This window comes from Sipha flava, unplaced genomic scaffold (assembly GCF_003268045.1).
Source record: "Sipha flava isolate LNK unplaced genomic scaffold, YSA_version1 68_pilon_pilon, whole genome shotgun sequence".
Lineage (NCBI taxonomy): Eukaryota > Metazoa > Arthropoda > Insecta > Hemiptera > Aphididae > Sipha > Sipha flava.
In genome coordinates this window covers 249,657-271,619 of record NW_020273608.1, presented here as the reverse complement: position 1 = coordinate 271,619, position 21,963 = coordinate 249,657, and the positions used below count along the sequence as shown (strand labels likewise).

General features: G+C 27.0%; 1 protein-coding gene across 2 annotated transcripts; it reads right to left on the bottom strand.

The window, feature by feature from the left end:
• Positions 1-1,323: 1,323 nt before the first annotated feature.
• LOC112691947 (MATH and LRR domain-containing protein PFE0570w-like) lies at positions 1,324-21,759 on the bottom strand. Of its 2 annotated transcripts, none has more exons than XM_025566427.1 (14): positions 21,271-21,759; positions 21,044-21,197; positions 16,833-17,432; positions 16,178-16,764; positions 15,780-15,890; positions 10,956-11,121; positions 10,464-10,685; positions 8,429-8,713; positions 4,835-8,288; positions 4,655-4,768; positions 2,789-3,896; positions 2,587-2,657; positions 1,981-2,138; positions 1,324-1,892 (listed from the first exon to the last, which is right to left on the bottom strand). In XM_025566427.1, the coding sequence occupies exons 3-14, from the start codon at positions 17,426-17,428 to the stop codon at positions 1,403-1,405; spliced, it is 7,362 nt and encodes a 2,453-aa protein (XP_025422212.1). In that variant the 5' UTR covers positions 17,429-17,432; positions 21,044-21,197; positions 21,271-21,759; the 3' UTR covers positions 1,324-1,402. The 2 variants fall into 2 exon arrangements, with proteins under 2 accessions (XP_025422212.1, XP_025422211.1); XM_025566426.1 differs by lacking the exon at positions 21,044-21,197 and having other exon boundaries at positions 21,271-21,370; positions 21,464-21,759.
• Positions 21,760-21,963: the final 204 nt, after the last annotated feature.

Sequence of the window (21,963 nt, the reverse complement as noted above, 5' to 3'; positions counted from 1 at the left end):
GCAGCCGGTATAGTCAAAATAATTATGAAATTTGTTCATAATGCAAGTGAATGATAAATACACAACGGAAGAAATTCCAGAAGACTAAGGAAAACATCATAATACATATACTTAAAAAAGCAATAGGTGATTTATGAATTCAGAACGAGTTTAATGTAAAAGTTTAATGGTATCTGTAGCTAAAATCCTAGTTAAAATAATATGCAATCGAACTGAGAAAATAATAAAAAAAAAATAATTAAACAACAATCAATTCAGGTTCAAGAGGAATAAAAGTACTAGAAGCAATCTTAAGTTTAAAAATATTGATTGAAAAACAAATAGAATTTAGTAAAGCCACATTTATAGATTTAGAAAAGACTTTCGATAAGATACCATGAAAAGATCTATTAAATACTTTAGAAGAAATAGGAATTGACTACAGGGATGGAAAGATAATGTATAATTTATATAAAGATTAATCAGCTACAATAAAAGTAACTCACAAATCAGAAACAGCAATAGTTATGAAGGGAGTACATAAAGAATGTCCACTCTCACAAACTCTATTTAATATTTTTATTTAACAGTCTATTAAAGAAATTAGAGAAACATTTCTCAAAAATAAAATAGGCATAGATGTAGGTGGAAAAATAATAAAGCTCATAAAATTTGTTTACAATTTTGCACTCTGAGCCTTCTGAACCAATAATAAGCAAAATTTAGAAAAATCACTAGAAGAGATGACAAAATACTTCTAAAAATATCATTACATATTAACATAATTAAAGATATTGTAAAGGAATAAATATCATTCAAGTACAGAAAGGATTTCTTAATATATATATATATATATATATATATATATATATATAAGAAAGGGTATTGCATTTTAAAAATGGCAAAAACTTCATAAATAAAAAAAATTGTCAATAAAAACAAATGATCTATTTTTTTAAAATTAGTTTACAAAATATCAAAGTCATATTGGTGTGAAAAAAATACATTTTAAAACATACCAGTGTTTCATAAAAATAATATTTATCATAAGTAGTTAAGAAACGTCCATAATAGATTATGCATCCATAGTAGATGTTCTAAATCAAATTATTTTAAGATATATTATTTATTTCTTACATTTTTACACCCGAACAAGTTACCAGTTCTTCTCTATCACAATTATAAATGAAGTTAAAAAAAAAAATTCAGATTTTTCTAGAAATAATTTAATTGTGTTGAGGAAGATAGTCAAAATAAATAAATAAATACACATTATTGATCTAGATAAAATAAAATGGAAAAAAAACATATATATTAACTAGATAAGTATATGAATGTTAAATATATACATACATATTAGTTAAAATTTAAATAATGTAGATGAATATTTAACAATTTTTGTATTAAACACCTACAAGACAATTTAAATAGATTCTTTAATGTTGTCATCATCATGCCAACACTCACTGTCTGATGGCACAGGAGTAAGTTCTCTAGCAGGTCTTGGTGGTGTAGTGTTTTTCCCAGGTATATTCTGATCATCAGTATCATTTAGTGAATCATCAGACCTTAAAACACTATTATTGAATGTATCTATGATTGGTAAGTCTTCAAGGCGTTGGCGACTAATATAGTACTCAATCACAGATGATGTAGTTGTCTTAATAGAAGGAGTTACCGTGGCAACTTTTTTGTTAACCATAGTAAACTTGGTACGCACTTTTGATTTTTTAAACGGATACATATTACGTTTAAACTTAAGCATTTCTCGCATCAATTTTTTCAATGGTGGTGGCGATAATGGACGACCATTATCATCATGTGTTGGAGATGTAGCTAAATTATCACCAGGGTGGATTCCATCAGCAAAAGTTACACGTTTAGGCATTCTTGAGGTACTTGTTGTATTACTTCTAAATGGAATAATTACATTGTCAATACATTTTATCATAAAGTAAAATATATTAACAGTTTAATTAGTTACAAATATTATATTCTTACAATTTTTTAGATAAGATACTGATGGTTGGTGGCTGAAACAGTCCCAAAAATGGATGTTTAACTGTTTCCATGTTGTCACTATAGTGCACCATTATTGTGTCAGGCTGTTTTTCTTGAATCTTTTCTTTGGCGCGAACTTTTAATTTCTTAATCAAAATCTAGATAATAAAAATTAAATTATTATTATACAACTATCCTGAAAAATATACAATATACACATCAGTTTATCTTATTTTATATTGAAAAAAAAAATGATATAATCCACGATTTTATTTTATATTCCGTATGCAAGGTAGATGTGAACAAAGGCAAAAAAAAAGGTGTATGGTATGGGTATATAAAATGAGTTATAGTCACTAGTTTAGCAGTTTAATTTTTTATATAGGCAAAATAATGACAAAAATTGTGTGTGACAAATTACCAAATAGTGAGTAATGAATGATAAGATAGTTAGGTGTCCACATTCATGATGGTTATTAGAAGTGCTAAGACTGGCTAATTAACCAAGTAATTTATTGTGAATGTTTTATAAAATATTGAATATATTAAATATTATAATATATTACAGTGTAGTTTATAGTTAAAATAATCAAATAAAATGAATACCTGTTGATTAAAAATTTTATTTATAATTGAAAGATCGTCAACTACTATTTCTTCTTTCAGTGGTACAACATCTATAAAATATAAACATCTATTAATAATGAAATATTATTTAATTTTAATATTATACACAAATAATATTCAGCATTTTTTTTAGATTTATCTACAATAATATACCAATATTTTTAATATAGATTATTATTACCTGATTCTTTCATTTTGTCATTTTTTATTCCTTCTAGCTTCAAAATATTATTATCATTATTTTCTGTAACTAATTCAAGAGTGGTCTTCGCCATATCTTTTTCATTTTTAATTTCAATATTCGAATCTAAATTGATAGACAATGCAGCACTTTTATCGATTTCTATAAAATCTGAACTCTTAATCGAACTCTGTGGTTGTTTTGTAATATCTACTGGTATCTCTACATCAGCAATATTTAGTAATTCGTTTTTATCATTATTTTCCGATGACTTCTGATACAAATTTAAAGTAATATTTTGTTTTTCTTTTGAACTTGTTTCAAAGTATGAATCAGAAAAGTCACTAGTATCAGTATCATAATCTGAAGAACTAGATCCTTCTTGATTGATGTCAGCAACAGTTTGATCAACATCATCAAGGTTGTTCCCTCCATACTTATTAAGTATACATGGATCATCCAGCCAAGTGTCAACATTTTCATCACTTACACTATTTATAATTTCCCATTCTCCTTCAACTGTATATTTATTATTATCTTCGCAATCATCATTATTATCTATAAAACCATTTTCTTGACCTGAATCTGATTTACTAGAATCCACATCATCATCACCATCACTAAACACTCCTGATACATCAGATGAAACATGAAAAGGAATTAAATCTGCATGCAACCAGTACTCGACAGTTGAACCATTTTGGTTTACATTAAAACAATGTCTAACTTCATTACCAACACCATCAAGACTACTTGATTCTAAAGCTATGTGTACCATACATTTATCTTCGATGGCACAATATGCTAAATAGTTATCACTAGTAAGATAAACATTGATATCATCTTCTTGAACTAAACATGCATAACCTCGATCTTGTAAAGGTATAGCAACTGTTTTACTATCTTTGCAATCAGTATTTAACTTTTCTTGGGTTGATAATTTTTCCAAAGTTTTTATGTTTACTTCAGTAATATTATCAAGAACGGGTTCACTCATTGAGTACTTTATAGGATTTTGGTTGTAGTGTTGGAAATATTGTTGATATAGCTTGAAAAATTGTTCATCACGACCAACAATAACTGATTTTTCATTTTCAACAATACTGTCCTACAACAAAAGTTAAATACATTTATACAGTAAGGATTTAAATTTTATTAGATATGAATGATTATTAAATAATTACATAGAAGTAAAATTATTATTACAATAATAATGAAATTAAACTAAAAAATAACTATAAAATTGTTTAATGGTTAATACCCTAAAAATAATAATAAAGTATTTAAACATTTCATAATAATTTCAAGAAGTTAAAAATTATTAAGTACTCAACAATAAATTTTAAGTATAATATATATATATATATATTTAACCAATAATAACATATTGTATATTCACATTATCAAGAAAAAAAAAAAAAAGGAATTCTTGGATGTGAAACTGAATAATAAATAAGGTAGAACAAATCCTCGAAAGCTTGAAAAGTTGGATAGAACACAGTACCAATGAAAGCATACTCAGTGAAATAAATTAACGCAGAGGATACTCAAAACCTTCAAAGCAAGACAATAGAACATGATTTGATAACATATTAAGACAAAAAAAAAATTATAAAATAATAAGGGAAAAATTGAAGGTAAGAGAGACCCAAGACATTCAAAAACTTAATTTGCTAAGCAAATGATCTCCGGTACTGTATTGTCAAACTACACGGAACAGAAGAAAGTTAGCTGGAAACAGAGAAGTGTTAAAGAAAGTGATATTAGACTATCAAATTAAACATAGAGTTGAATACAAGAAGAGAGAGAATAACTAATAATTCTTAACATAACTAACTTTCATTTAAATGATTGCTATTAATTTACCTGGGATTCAGAAGTAATAGGAAAAACATTTTCATTTGTAACTTCATCTTTTAAAATTTCTGCTTCATCAATGGAAACATTATCTGAGGGTAATAATTCCAAAATATTACCAACCTAAATTATAAACACAGATATAAATCAAAAAAGTACAAACATAATTGAGTTATGATTGAAATTCACCTGTATAGAAGATTGAGTATCATTATTAATGGCTACATTTGTCAACTGATCAAAAGAATCTACTGATTTCCAGTTATTATAATGTTCATCGTGGTAATTGTAACTTGGATTATAATTTTCATATATACTGTAGTCAACTGGAATTATTTTATCATTTTTAATATTTTTCATTTTTGAATAATGAGGTTCAAAGGAAGAACATAATTCATAGGACTGGGAGCAATCATTAGCATATTCATTAGCCCAATTTTCAGAATAATATCTAGTGTCATTTACTACAGAATCAATTTCACATAATTGTTCTTCTGAATCAAAATCTTCTTTAAACTCTACATTTTTATTTACTAAATTGTCAGTAATAAAACTGTTTGAAATATCTTTTAAATTATTATGTTCATTAGCGTAACTCATAGGAGTATTAATTTCTTCATATTTGGGTGGTTCATCCCAACGAGATTTTTTTAAATGCAATTCACTATGACCATTCATTTTGCAGATATTAGTATTATTTTGAATAACTGATGAATTAAATTTACTCCAATCAGATGTCCATTGAACAATTAGTTCATTATCAATTATTGAAGATTCTAAATCAATATTAGAAATTTGTGGACATATAGAATCAGAATCTTTTAGAACTGATGTCGTTTGAACAAAACTATTATTTTGAGGTGGTATCATATTAGATTCTATATGTTGTTCAAATTTACTGACATTGGTGGAATTTGATGAAGTAATTATTTCTCTTTTTACAACTATATTATCAAATTCATACATTTTTTCATTTTGGTTTTCTAAATCTGAACCACAACTATTTGATTCAATTGTATCAAATGAATGGTCTTCTATTTTTTGTACTACCCTACAATTTGAAACTGAATTATTTTCACGTGATTTATTATCATTATATTTATTTTTTAATACATTTGGCTCCATTTGTTCATTTTGTTCTTCATCATTTAAATGTTCCAATGAATTGGGGCTTAATTTTTTCGACTCTTCCAGGCTTAATCTAGAATCAAATACTTTATCATTTGCTTGTATACCAATTTCATGTGATTTTTTATTTTTTATTTCAGGACTAATTACAACTTTTGGCTTATCGAACTTTAAAAGTGTTGATTCATCTATTACTGATTTTATGCATTCATTAGGTTCTTTTAAATTTTGTTCGGTTTTTTCTATTTTATTTATTGGTTTCAATAAGCCAAGTGGCGAAGAAAATCCAAATACAAATGGTATATGTTGGCAAGTTGAGAGTTTTTTTAAATTCATTTTTACTTTATCTCGATAAGATATAGTCTCTCCAATAGGCTTATTAATGATAATATTAGTAACAGCAGGATTATTATGGGTCAATTTCGAAACACTATAACCATCTTTATTTAAAACTTGCTCTTCAATATTATCGTTAATTAATAATGTATTTTGTAATTCATCATTTTCATGTTTTAATTCATTATTAACATATTTATCAGGTTTATTCAATATTTTATCATTATCAATATTACACTCTTTTACTTCACCAGATTCACTTTCACAAGAGTTCTTTTCTCTTTCTTCAAATTTTTCAACTAATACTTTACGCGACCCTAAATTTTCATTTTGATTATTTTTTAAGTCCAAAAGGCATGAATTTTCCTCACTTAAATGTGTAGATCTAGATCTGTTTACATTCACTTCTTCATCAAACCCACTAGTATCATTTGTAGGTGATGTATAATTTATATTCTTAACTTCCGAGTGATGGACGACTCCCCTCATGGAACTTTTGTTTTTAATGTTCCACTCATTGGGTCGCAGTCCAAAAAAATGAACATTTTCATTTTTCATTTTTTTATGCTCCAACTCTTCTTCATCATCAGTCTCAGAAGAGTCCGTCATTTTTGATTTTTTTTTAGATTTTTTCTTTGATACATGTTCTTCCAAATCAAAAGATCGTTTTTCAGAAGATTTTTTTTTTTTACTCTTTCTTTTTTTTTCACCATCTTTTATTTTTAATCTGCCATCTAACTTCGATTTTTTGGGAGTTATTTCTTCACCAGAAATATCAGATTCACGTTTACGTTTGAAACTTTTCTTAGATTTTTTGTTTTTCTTTACCTTTTCTTCATCCATATTTAAATATTTTAATACTTCACTGACTGTACTGTCATCACAAGTAAGAGATTGATTTCTACTAACTTTATCATTCTTTGCCAATTTTGTGAATGTTTCTTTTAAACATTCTTTAACTTTTTCAATATCATCATCATTTTCTTCATTTAACTTAGTTTCTTTTTTTTCATGTTTTCGTTTTTTCTTCTTTTGTTTGAGTTCTTCATCATCCAAAGATTTCATTTTTATTTCAACATTAAAAGCCTTTTCTAATAAGTTTAAAATATTACTGTTGTCTTTTTCATCATCAGAATTTTTAATTTTGTTCTTAAGACTCTTATTTTTTTTTTTTAAATTATGTTTACTTTTGTTTTTCTTTTTATCTTTAGATTTGTACTTCTTTTTTTCAACTGAAGAGGTTGAATCAGTTGTTTCAGAATCACTTTCTTCTGAACTACTATCACTTTCTGATTCCGAATCTTGAGAACTTTCACTAGAACTATATTTACGTTTTTTTTTCTTACTTTCTTTTTTTTTATTTTTTTTAGACTTTTTACTAGACATTTTTTTCTTTTTTTTTAATTTTATATCAACAGAAGATAATCTATTAACAAATGACTTATCATTAATTGATTTCTCTTCAACACTGTGTAACGAAGCAAAATCATCTGAAGACTTAACTGATGAATCCTCTACAGAATCCCCATTCAATGATGTTAATGATTTCACCAATAAATTGTTTTCATCTTCTTTTGTAATTTTTGCAGTAGGAAAATTATTTTCAACTGCTTTTTCTAATTTTTCAGCACTTACTATTTTTAAAAACTTTTCATATTCCGTATCCAATATAGCATGTACTTGTGGTTCTTGAGACCGATTAGGTGAAGTTGAAATAACTTTAATCTTTGGATCAACTTCACAAGCATCGGATGTAGTATCCATTGATTCTTCGTCCTGACAACTTATATCTGGAGGGTTATTTTCTTGTTTAATAACTATACCAATATCATTAGAAGTAATTATATCTAAATTTTGAGAAACTTCAACATCCATTACTTTATCAGTTGCCGGACTACCGTCGTAATCGCTATCCCATTTTGATGGAACTGTAGGTCTTATATCAACCATTGACGTATCATCATTAAATCTAGATTTTTTAGTTCGCTTACTAGGAGCAAACTCATTTATTAATGCATCTTTGTCTATTTCTATATTTGGATCTTCTTTAACTTGACACATGATAAAATATGTTTTAGGCCACCAACCTTTGAATGGATAAATATTAGGATCTTTCATCATAACTAATAGATTATCATCTAAATGGTTATAATTGCCACAAGTTGAATGATCTTTAAGCCTGTAAATAAATAAATCCAATAATTTGTAATTTAAAATATAAAAGAAAACTTATTTACAATCATTGGTAATACAATTTGGCCAAAAAATTATTTTTTTTTCAAAACATACATACACATGTATATTAAAATGGTTTCTTACCTTTTTGGTTTTATACTTGATAGGAACTTGTGAACAATAGATTCAATTTCTGGAAGAAGAGTGGCTAACATTTGTTGTCTATTCTGAAGATGATAAGTAGCACTTGCTGGGTTTTCACTAAATTTTATAGCCGGTTTGGTCTTGGTACATCGAGTGATACTGCTGGGATAATACTTAGAATAATCTCCTTCTTGTGTCAAAACCTCAGGACCTTTCAGAATTTTTTTTTTACGATCCAACAAGTTAAAACGTTGAATGCCAACACCTTTTTCTATTTCAGTTGACCTGAAAATTATTATAATTATTGATATAATATAAACCATAAAATCCAATAATAATGTAATTATATTTTATTATTGCAAGTAAATTATTTGTAATTATATATACATAGAGATCCAGCAAGCACATTCATAGACTTTGAATATTTTTTTGTTTTTAATTAGAAAAGTGAACAGGTATATTGGTTAAAATGTAGTTTGAGGATAAACAAATAGTTGTTGCTATAGCATTAATCGTATTCACAAAACTGAAAACTTAATCTAATAATAATGTGACTTAATACAATTTTCAACTGTATTTTGATGTTTTTAGAGCTGTTAGGATTTATGAAAAATGTCTAGATGCTCTGAGAGCAAATACAACAATTTATTTATATTTTGATTTCTTAGGGTACCTGACAATGTTGTGTACTGTCTTAAAAGTTTCAAGTACTTCTTAAAGGACTCTTGCACATTAAACACTGCTAAACTACATTAAACTGTTACTATGTAAATATTATTACTTATTATTACTGTAAACACCAATACATCATTAACTTAAGTTTTTTTTTTTTTAATAGATTTTGTGTTACAATTAATCTCGACAGTTAGGAAATTAACTTAAGTTAAATCTATAGTATTATGTAAAAACCTGCATGTGTTGTCTCCATAAGACATATGTACAACATAACAAATTTGCGTTCAGTAATCCAAAAATAGTAATATTAGCTAATAATATTAGTAATATTTGAGTAAACTGACCTATAATCAAATTTTAAGGGAAGAACATTATCTGTGTTTTATTGATCGGTTTTTCCAATATTTTAATTTTTTAGTGTGTTCTTTCCATATACCTAGTTTAATTATACATCAGTTTTTTAAAAAAAAAATGTTATATTATTTTATTTGGCTTTTGTCATAAACAATACAAATAGGTCAATTTACTCTAATATTAACACTAACATCAATAAATTTGAATTACTGAACGCAAATTTGCAATGTTGTACGTACGTCATATGGAAACAACACATGCGGTCCTCTTAAGGTTTTTTTTTTATTAGATAAAAAATAAGACATTTCTAACCATAGGCTATCTATATCTACGGATGAAAAAAGAAAATTTGAAGTTCTAACATAATAATATGGATTTAATATGGATTTAGTTTATGATGCAGTATTGGTGTTTACAGTAATAATAAGTATAATATTTATTTATTTACATAACAATTGTAATATAGAGTAGCAGTGTTTAATGTGTAGGAGTGCTTGAAATCCTTTTAAGGCAGTACACAACATAGTCAGGTACCCTTAGGAATCAAAATATAAATAAATTGTATTTGCTCTTGAAGCACCTAGAAAATTTTAGAGAGGCCTGATATTATTTTTTCACTGTTAAACCTTAACTTCTCCTGAAGAGAATGATATATTTGCTATGTTTTTTTTAAATGAATTTAATTTGTTTTATTTTTATATATACAAGTGTTAACATGAGTGATAATATGTTCTTTTAATAAAATGGTACACAAGCACACCATAATGCAATTATAATTAGTCAATACTTGCATCAAATTTGTATAAATGTATTACTTTTAATTACTTTTAATTAAAATGTTTTTAAATTTTATAATTTTGAATTAAATAATATTAAAATGTATTATTCAATAAAGAACAAATCAGTCATACCTTTAGAAATACAACGTTCTATTTAAGAGTTGATTATGAAAGAAAAAAATCTACTACAACCCCATAATATTTATAACAAAATAATTGATACTTACAGACCAAAATCTGTATTTTGGATTTTTGCATCAGAACGAGTTTCACCATGTCTTTTCTTCATCCTTGACTTGCGTTCTTTCTCTTTAATTTCTTCAGTTTCATCCAACTTAAATCTGCGAAACTTGTCAAAATGAAATCCACCATTGATGAAATCCTTCCAACTTTTGACATCTAGTGCCCGCATCTTTGGCTTTTCTGCTGATCTGGACCTGGACCTAGACCTAGAAAAAAAATAAAAATTCATGGCGGAATTAATTTTAAGTTGAAATAATTTCGGGTAATTGATATACCTCTATTAAAATGATAACGTAAATATCAAATAGGTACAAAAAGTGCTCAGCGCTTCCTTCACTAAACATTATAGAGTAATATTGCAACAATGCTGATGCCCCGGGACTTTTGTTTTCTGTGGATAACTTTTGCGCTAAATATTTATGATTGGATTTAGTTAAGTCTTTGTGCTTAGGAAAAAAAATTGGGCAAATAATAACCTGGATTTAGAATGAGAACGGCGTCTGTATTTATGGCTTCTTCTATTATCATCTCGGCGCCTGTGATGATGTCTCTTCAACCGCTTATCTTGTTCTCGTATCTTCGCTGAATATTTTTCTGCCAAAGATTCTATTCCAAGTTTCTGAAGAATAGGAGCTTCGTTACCTTTAGTAAAAATATAAAAATATTTAAACTTTCTAATTTATACCAGTTTAAAAAAAAGTTTCTTTTTATTTATTTATTATTTTTAATGAGAATAGTATATACACAGTATGAATATGCAGGGCTGGATCTAGGGGGGGGGAAGTCGGGGATTTATCCCCGGGTGTAACATTTTAGAGGGTGTAATTTTCGTAATTATTAACAACTAATTTGATATTTTTAACTTCGTTAAATACTGATATTAGGTTAAAACTTAATAAGTACGATTGTATATTGATTATAAGAACACAATTTATTTGAGTATTTGTTTATTAGTCTATGGATAGGGCGTAATTTTAACATTTTACCCGGGCGTAAAAATGCCTAGTTCCATCTCTGTGAATATGTACCAAAGAGGTAGGGTAAACACAAATAGAGTTACATTATTAAGTAGTCATCCGTTAATGACACATAGCTTATTATTAATGATTAAAGTAAAATTAAATCAGATCACTTTCTTTTAGGACTGTATTAAAAACTTACAAGGAATGAAGGTATTTATTAATGGATTGTAATGGTTTTCTAGGCAAGAAATAAATCTTTAAAAAAAAAAAGAATACATTTCTTTTTCGATTATTTTAAAACCAAGATCTTTATGAAGATTTAAATTTAAGATAAATAGTAAAAGTTAATGATATTACAGTGGGGTATTTTGAAAAATTTAAATTTTATTTAGATTAGATTTCTTAACCATTCTACAGAGTTGTAGCCCATATAATGATATTGGCTTTAAGAGCATTTTATAAATTATAAGTTTAATAATTAAACTAATACATTTATTTTATACCGATATAATTTGTAGCATAAAAGGTCGGGAATTAACATAAAGGTCTAAATATTTCAAAGTATTAAGAGAAACAATAGAGAAATTATTTACTGAAATGTTTGGACAGAGATTGTGTTGTAGGACAAAAATCATATGGATAGACTTATTGTAGATTAATTAAAAAAATTGCTTGATTGTATACCATTCTAACATCAAATTTATATGGTAAGTAAATTAACTAGGACAGTTAATTGAAAGTATTATAAAAAATAGATGAAACTTAGCCATCTGCATAATTAATCTATTGACTATTTTGGACTGTGGACTAATCAAAAACATACATTCTTAATCGAATAGGCAAAAAATTACCTCTTCTTTTAGGAACTCTAGCATTAATTATAATTTTAATAATTTTAATAGAATTTAAAGAAAATATTAGAAAATGGTAATTTGTAAGGCAGGTATGACTTAATTTAAAGAAAAATTGTACAGAATTAACATTTTTGATTTTTGAATAGTTATTTTCTTTGCCTATCTTGTCAAAAGTCTAAGAGATATATTTATTTTACATAAAAATTTAGTGGTGTAAAAGTTAGATTTTGAGTGAGGTGAAGATAACTGTTTGAACTTGATATACTGTGCTACATTTAGCTCTAAATACAAATCGAATAAATTGAATTTTACTACTTGAAATCAAGAAATTCATTATAGAATGAGTTTTGGATATCTTCTTTTTCTCCTTCACGTTTCTCCTAACTATTTGAGGTCAGCTTAGCTTATCCTAAGCCTCCACTTGCCTAGATTTTCTATATCTCCTACACATACACTAACAGCTCAAGCGTATTCAACAATCTCTTTTTTGATCTCTTCCTCTTTTTCCTTCAAGGTTCATTTACATAACCACTCTTACTGCTATATTTCCTCTTGCCTCATCACATGCCTATGATTACTATCAAATATTTCACCTCCTCTACAAAGACACAAAGAATTTCTAAAAATTGGGAGGAATAAATACAAACATAACCAACAATTACCAATAAATTCTGTCTTATTAAACCTACCAAGAATTCGCCTCAAGTCAAGAACCCCATTTTGGATGGCTGTTGAAAAATCAGTTGGAAAATCAGATGTCTATAGAAAAACGACATTCTTCACGGGAAAAGGGGGACCGACGAGTGTGAGTTATATGCATTTGAAGGCACTCTAAAAGAATTACATAATCTCACTAAAAACGCAGTTAAATGGTTTAAAGAATTCCCAATCCAACTATGACAATACAATGACTAAAGTTACTGATTGGACCTACAATTTTAAAATTGTTATTATTATTTTTACACATTGTTAGTTTTTACACCATCAAAATTGTTAATGCTTAATGTTGTGAAATCATAAAAATATATATCACATGCCCAAACTACTTCAGTCTATTTTCTCTCATACTGTCTCCAATATCAACACTACACCTGTACTGTTGTAGAATTGTTTCTTGAGGGATATTTACTAATTAATAACATTATAGTCAGTGACATGAAAAGTGACCCCTGACCATCATGAACTTAGCAACCATTTTGCTGCAGGGGTACATCAATAAATTAAATTAATTGCCACGTTTTTTATAATTAAAACATAATTTACTGAAAATATTTTATAAATCAATTTTTTATTCAAACCAAACCTAAAACATTCAAAAAATAAAAATAAAAATACAAAAAATATTATATTTAATACAAATATCTAATCCATGATTTTCTTCATCATTATCTTAATTATTTTTGTCATCACTCCAGTCACTGTCATCTGATAATAAAGTTATAAATATTGATTCTATCATGATATCCCTCATTATTTTTTTTTTTTTGTTGTCCTCCGTCTGAATTTCTTCCACGTGACGGACACATTTCTTCCAATTGTTTATTGTGACCATGTCTAATGTCTTATGTGTTAACTGTTTTATATAAACCATTTTAAACATATTGTTATATTTTACCACTTGACCTTTAACTTGAGCCCAAACTAATTCTATAGGATTATATTTACAGTGGTAGGTCTAACTACTAATTCATCCAACTCGTATTTTTTTTCATGCGGCAACAGGTTTTTAACTTTTTGCCACAGTTCAGATAGTTTCCAATGGGTGGAACTCAATTTTTTATTTTTTAACCATTGTTGTGCATCGACTTTTTCCCAATTACTTTTAGAATATATTTCTCTGAGAATTGAATGGTTAAGTATATTATCCATAATGATAATGGATGACTCTTAGCAAATTGAGCAATTGAATAAACCATTGTTTGTAAACCTCACAATCCATCTTATTGTGATAATTAGTTGTATTTCCGGTACTGCTCCGAAATATTTGTTTCAATCCTTCTATAAGCCCGTAGTCAGAACATCCTGCATGACATACAATAAGCCAACCTCCTTTACTAGTTGGCACCTTTAGACCCCTGTATTATATTCATTCTGCTAAATAAAGCGTGCGTGAATGGTTTTGGTTTACCACATTTCATCGAGATAAACCACTGACTGGCCGTCTTTATTCTCTTACAACATATACATTTTTCTTAAAATGTACACTGAAGTGCAACATATCGTTCATTTCAATTAAAAACATATGACCATCGTTACATTTTTTATAAGTTAATTTTAAATTTTTAAAGTGCCTTTTCATTGATCGAACGCACCCAGTGTAATTTATTTTAATTTAAATTGCATTCAGTATTGATTGAGCAGTTGAGTACTCACCCCAATCATAAAATTCATAGACATTTATCCTCAAAATATCGGAATCATCCAGCTCTTAAACAAATTTTTGCACATTTATATTCCATACATAACGAAATAAACGTAGGACCCCCATCTGGTGTTTCTGAACCAATTCTTTTTTTGACTTCAGCACAAATCTATTTAACAGTATGATGCCCTACTCCACAAACTTTGGCACTAAGAACTCCCACACTTTTAAAAAAAACAAGCATTTAAACATCGCTTCTCCGACAATTGTTTTAAAAATATATACACTATGAATAATTTTTTTAGTCTGACTGTGATTATCTTTATCAACAATCAAAATTTTTAAACAGTTTACACGGTAATATTAAATGGTAACGCAGGCAAAAAAAAAACAGTGTAAAAAAATGTTTGTTAACGAATGCACAGTTAACAACATACAAAAAGATATAACACCAGAGTCATAAGAAATGTATGTAACTCTATGTGAATCACTATATCCCTACCACAGTACGTTTTGCAGCTGTCTTCCAGAAATTTCAATAGATTCAGTGTTTTGAGCTGGACAGCTGAAAAATGTACTGTGGTAGCCAGTAAGATGTACAAAAAAAAAAAAAAACAAGTTTTCTAAAACATAGAATATACATTACGAGCGGCATTGCGACAGCCATGCAGTATGAGTTATAGGTTGAGAACCCGAGGCTATCAGGTAGGGAAGTAATAGCGGGTAGCGGTACACAGGGGCCAGTTTTCATATTACTGACTATAATACAAAAAAGGTACAATGTATATATATTAAGTTATAACTCAATCAAGATCAATAAAGGATAAAATATTTAATTCAGTCTCACATTTAAGAATTTTAAAACCTATAGTGTTACATTTTAGTTTTTTTTTCTACAAATTATAACCAACTAACCAAATTAATTAATTATCTAAAGGTAATTAAAAATACAATAAATATATATTTATACATTATATTCATTATTTTACTTATTTTTAATTATCATAACTTTTTTTCTTATAACATATAATTAATTATTTAGAGTTGATAATTGATCTTATTATTTTATTACTAGTATTATTTTAAATATAAAATAACAATAATTTAAAATTATATATTTACCACCATTTCTGAGATGTTGGTATAATGCAGCATTATTTCCTTGCAATAGTTCATCTTTCTTCATTTCTTCAATTTGTTCAATGGTTTGTTGAGCCTTGATTACTTTAGCAACTGTAAAAACAAATACAACTCTATTTAAATAAATAAAATCATAAATTAATATTTTAGAAGAAATATTATTACAACACAAACCAAGATTTTAAATTTGACAGTTATTATTATATTATCTGAGTAGATGAATGTTAATGCAAAAACTGACCTCAATAAACCTATGTAAATAGTAAAATAAGAGTAATTTGATTCATAATATATTTTGTTTGGATGTAAGTGGTAATGAAAACCATAGATAAGTAAGAAATACAATTTAAAAATTAACAAATATGAAAATAGACATCTACCTTTTTTATTAGTAAGAACTTTTTTCTTCGTAACAGTTTGAAATACATTAAGTTCAGGCATAAATTCTACATCATTTCCTTCTCCAATGTCTGAATTTTGATTATCATTCATAGAATTATTTTGTTCTTGAAGTTTTTGTTTCATCATTGAAAATGCCATCAATCGTTTTTTGGCTTGAGTTTTACCTAATACAGTAGATCCTTTGGATACCTTTTCGACAGAATCATCTTTTCCATTTAATGCAGGTACAATTTGTTGATTGGTTAATTCAATAGCTTCAGTTGATTGTATTTGAGAGTGTGGATTAATCAAATAGCTAGGTTGTTGAACTGGAATGTTATATGGTGGTATCTGAGCAATTACTGGAACCACTGGTTGTTGCACTGGAGTAATTAAAGGTATAGTATGTTGTTGAACTACATTATCAACGCTTTCAGACATATTTTGTTTAACTTGTATTTGTTCTGGTGGCAGAGTTTGTAAATTATTAGGATTAGCAGATGATGTATTAAGTTGTTCAATAGAAACATCTGATTTACTTTCTTTCATAGTATCATCATCATCTATTTCAGCTGTTGGAGAATACCTAAAATATTAAATTTCAATTTATATCTTTTAAACTAAAATTGATTTAATAATTAAATGTAAAATTACCTATTGGAGTCATCAAGAGTAGGTACATTAGTTTTACTAGCTGGCTTTTCTTCAACTGGTAACTGTACAGTATCAGGAGGTGGTGGAGGTGGTTTAGATGATGCTTGGGGTTGATTTGCATTATAATTGTAGTTGTAATAATTTTGATATGGTTGATAATATTGTTGACTATTATAATCCCATTGATATTGTGGAAATGGATAACCATAATAATTAGAATAATTGTACATATAATTATAGTTGGAATAATTTTGCATATTATAATCAGCCGAATATGGAACTGAAGGTTGAGATCCTTTATCATCTTTAGGAAGAGGAGGAAGTAGAGGTGTTGAATTATCAGTAGAAACGGGTAAATTAGTTTCCGAAGCAATATTTTCATTTTGAGAATTAACATTATTTGTTTCTATTGATGTTTGGTTTTCAGAAACACTATTTTGAGTAACAACTTTCAATGGATCTTCACTATTACTATTACTAGCTGACAATACATTTTCTTCAAGCTGATTAATATTTTGAAGAGGCAATGATGACTCCTGTGAAATTGCACACTCAATATTTGCAGTTTCACCAACCTTTTCTTCAGGAATATCCATGTTTCTAAAAAAAAAAATCATAATATTTTTTATTAATTTATTTTTAATTTATATATTTATATAGGTAAGAATACCCAAAGAAAACTATTATTCACAATATTATTAATCATATACTTTTTAGACAAAACTGACAGAAAGCTTTAAATTTATAAATTTATTTTTAGTTTTTAATTAGAAAGAATAGTCCATTTTTTTATTACTGTTACATTTTATTTGGTAAATGCTTATTTAAAATTATGGATCTTCTTCATTAATTCTCTATCACTACAATTTTCAGTTTTCATTAATTCATTACCACTCAATAAATGTTCTATTGCTCTAAAAACTGTATCTCATCTTACCTAATCTAAATAAAATTAAACTCATAGTGTAATGATTAATGACTATTAACCCGAAGTAAAAGGTATCTAGTTTTGATCTCTTATTGTAACAAAAATTTTTCACATTTTTTTATTTCAAAAAATCAGAACTTTCATCTTAAAAAATATTAGGACTTCGCTCCATGGGAAATTATAGTCCAAGCCATAGGTTCCCAAAGTGTGCGCTACAATATCTGTATAGGAGCGCCGCGCCATCATAAAATACTATTGGGTCTAACATTTTTTTTTATGATTAGTCATGCTATGACTTAGAGAAGGGCGCCCTGAAAAAAATCTTGGATCAAAAAGGGCGCCGTGGTCAAAAAATTTTGGGAAGCACTGGTCTAAGCCTAAACCTAGTTTTTGTACAAACCTTGATACTGTTGCAGATGAGATTATGCTTTGTATGTAAACCTAAAACCTCACTGCATGAGTAAATCACATATAAAGACCACAAATACAAGGTATTATACTAGAACTAAACGATAATTCATAAATTTATCATTTTATAACACATAACATATATACGGTTTGAAAAATAACAAAAAAAATAAAAATATTGGTAATGAATTAACAGAAAAGGTCCAAAATTATTTTGATAAAGAAGTAGATTTGAGCTTAATATTTAGAAAATTTGATTAACTCAAAGATTAATTTTTTTGTTTTTTTGTCTAACATCTAAAATTTCAATCTATTTCCATTTCTTTAAAAATTTGAAGACTTTGAAAAATATTAAGATCTATTTTACTTTATATTTTACCTAATCTTAAAAATGTAGAAAGAAGTATTGTATGAATTAAAAAGTTCGACAGTGGACAATAGAACAGATGATATATGCAATAGATGAAATGATAAAATTAAGTGAATAGAAAAATTAGAATAAAAAATAAGCACATAATGTATAAATTACCAATGTCCTCAACCTATGATAGAAAAAAATAAGTTGATGGTCCAGTTATATTATAAGTAAAGAGCGGATATAATTGATATTGCAACTTTTTATTGATACCCAGTAAATCAAATCTGATCAAATATGTATACGAATCAGATTAATTACAGTCTTCCTATTTAATTTAATAATGCAATTTTTGTATACTTCACATGATAAAAAATACAAATTATTATTTCCAAAGTGATTTTACAAAAAAAATATAACTAAGATGTAAATTTTTACATGTAGTTAAATGTAGTTTAGGGTTTTTAAAATTATATTTATCTGAGTTGTCCACAAAACTCAAAATTTAGAAGAATCAAATAATCAATTACTTAATAGTTTAAATATATTTAGTATAAATACCTACTAAATAAATACTAAACAAATACTAACTAAATAAAAATATTTAGTATAAATAGTTCTATTAATATTCCCGGTCCCAATGGGAAAATAGTTAAGGATAAATTAAAATAAGTCTTAGAAAAAAATGAAGGAAATAAAACTATTAAAACTTACTCTGAGACTATGACAGAAAATCAAAAATGTTTATTTAGATACAACACCCAATTTTTTAAACTATTTTAAATGTGCATCAATAACAAGTCTCGATGTTGAACGTACTCTTACATTACATAAACATATTTTAAGTAACAGATGATACGATTTTCAAGAACACAATTTAGAGATGTATATTATTATAAATTTTAATTCAGAAAAATTATATATTTTTTAAATATTATACTAATGCCCATAATATTATTTAAGTAAGTAATTAATGATTAAATATTTGATATGATTTTACTATATAATTTTAAAGCAATTAATTAATTTTTTTTTTTAAATTAATTAAAGCAAATTTGCAATTTTAACATATTTACGAGTATACTGCAATTTTGATACATTTTCATTGCAATTTTGGCATTTTTTTATTGCAATTTTAAGATATTTTTAATGCAATTTTATCCGGTCTTTATGTATAAGAAATAGACAAAGGTGACATAAATATTAAAGTATAAGACAAAAAAGATTGTTGAATAGAATTCAGATTGACCTAAGAATAGTTTTCTCCAAGAATAAAAAACTAAAATGAATACATACAAATTAAACAAATATATCAAATAATATTCCTACTACTAACATGAGATAAGCATTCACAAAACATTGTGTTCACTTCTGTAAACAAAAAAAAAAAAATATCAGGCATAAATTACATTAATTTTTCATCAATATGATCTGAATCAATTTGTATAATCTTTATAGAGAAAATAAGGCATGAAAATTAAATTATGGTAACAAAAATCAAAGAAATGATTGCAAATACTTTCAATTTAAATATAATGGTAATTTGTAATTATATATACTGATGAATAATTACTGTGAATTAATTAATAATCAGTAACACCCATTGGTTTTTTCATAACTCATATAAACCGTCAGAATAAATAATTATGATGACATCAACCTTTCATAGTTTAAGTCTATATTAATATTGATTACAAACTCATTGATCCTCTTGGACTACTGGTACATTATAGAATTACTTGATAGACTATAAGGGTGTCACTGGCATCACTATTTACTAATGTGTGATAGATAAATGTAGTTAAATCAATATCCAATAAAATTTATAATTTTATTTTATTTAAAAAAAAAAAAAAAGTATTTCAATAGCAGGCTTTTGAAATTATACAGTAAATATTATATCTAATTAAATATAATTACTTTAGGTACATAAAAATATGTTACTTTACGTACCATGGTAAAGTCAAATATTAAAACTATTTTCATATATATATATATATATATATATATTATTTTAATTAATACATAAGTGTTAAGTATTGCTTTGGTATTTTTCTATAGCAATATTCATAAATTTATCATTTTTAAGGTTTATATTTTAGACAAAATTAAGATTATTTACAAAATTATTATTTTCACTTATATAGGAAATTATTAATTAAAATAACAATAACATTTTACACTTAGTTATGTAATTATTAAGCAAATCTAAACAATTATTAAACAACTATGATTATTGTATTACATAATATTAATTCAAAATTAATTTGAGAAGCATTTAACCTAAAATAAAATTGATACAATCTTTCATTGTTAGTATAATTTAATGCTTTAGGTAACTGATTAAAAATAACTTTTAAATTGCAAATTACGATTTACTAATGTCCAGAAAAATAATAGTAATTAAAAAATTTGTTATTAATGTTTAGAGATATAGTTTATATCTTTTACAAAAAATGTACTCCAAGTAGGAAGCGTTAGCACGTAAAAATTGAAAAAAAAACTCAATATTACAATGACCTAAGAACTAAATCAATTTAGGTATTCAATTCCAGTTCACTTTCGTTGAATACTGATAGTTTCGAACATAAATATTTTAACATTGAAATTGTTGAATGTTTTCTGTTGTACACGCACGCGTGCGTGCACGAGATCCACTGACCTATGTGTGTACCTGTTACAATACCACAGAGCGTACAAGACTATTGAATGTTTTTACGTAATAGTCATAACATTACGAATTTTACCTTAAATATTATAGATTTGCTTGACTCCGAACGACGACCCAATTGGAAACTAAGTTTGTGTTAAACTGTTAACCGGAACAGCGGCATGATCACGCTGCAGCTACGGGGCGGCGACAGATAACCAATAATATTATAACGGTTTCAATATCAAGTAACGATGATATAATAATTCACAATAACACAAAGGACTCACTGCTCACAACACGACAGCGACCTGTGGTAATTGTTGACGGATATAAAAATTAAAATTGGACTACCTAGACAATATGAATACGTATAGTGTAGTCTCCGTCAAAAACGTGTAAACGCAATCAACAAAAACCAACCAAACCACTTAAAACAAGAAAGGCATTCAAATACTACATCACAATCACTAACAAAACGATTCGATATAATAAATAATTATTGTAATCACAATGGAAATCAACGAGGTAATTACGCCATTGCGCCGATCGGATCTGACGGGGCTTACATGTATGTATGTGTTTGTGTGTGTGTGTGTGTGTGTGTGTGTGTGTGTGTGTGTGTATGTGTGTTTTTGTTCGTTCGCCGCCGTTGGCCGTTGTAGTGGTAGTGGTGATTTGTTGCCGACACGGCCGCGCCAGTAGCAGTAGCGAGGTATCATTAATGTTATTGTGTTTACAGCGTCTTTGCCGACGCGTTTTCCTCCAAGGCCTCGTTCAGAGTTCACAG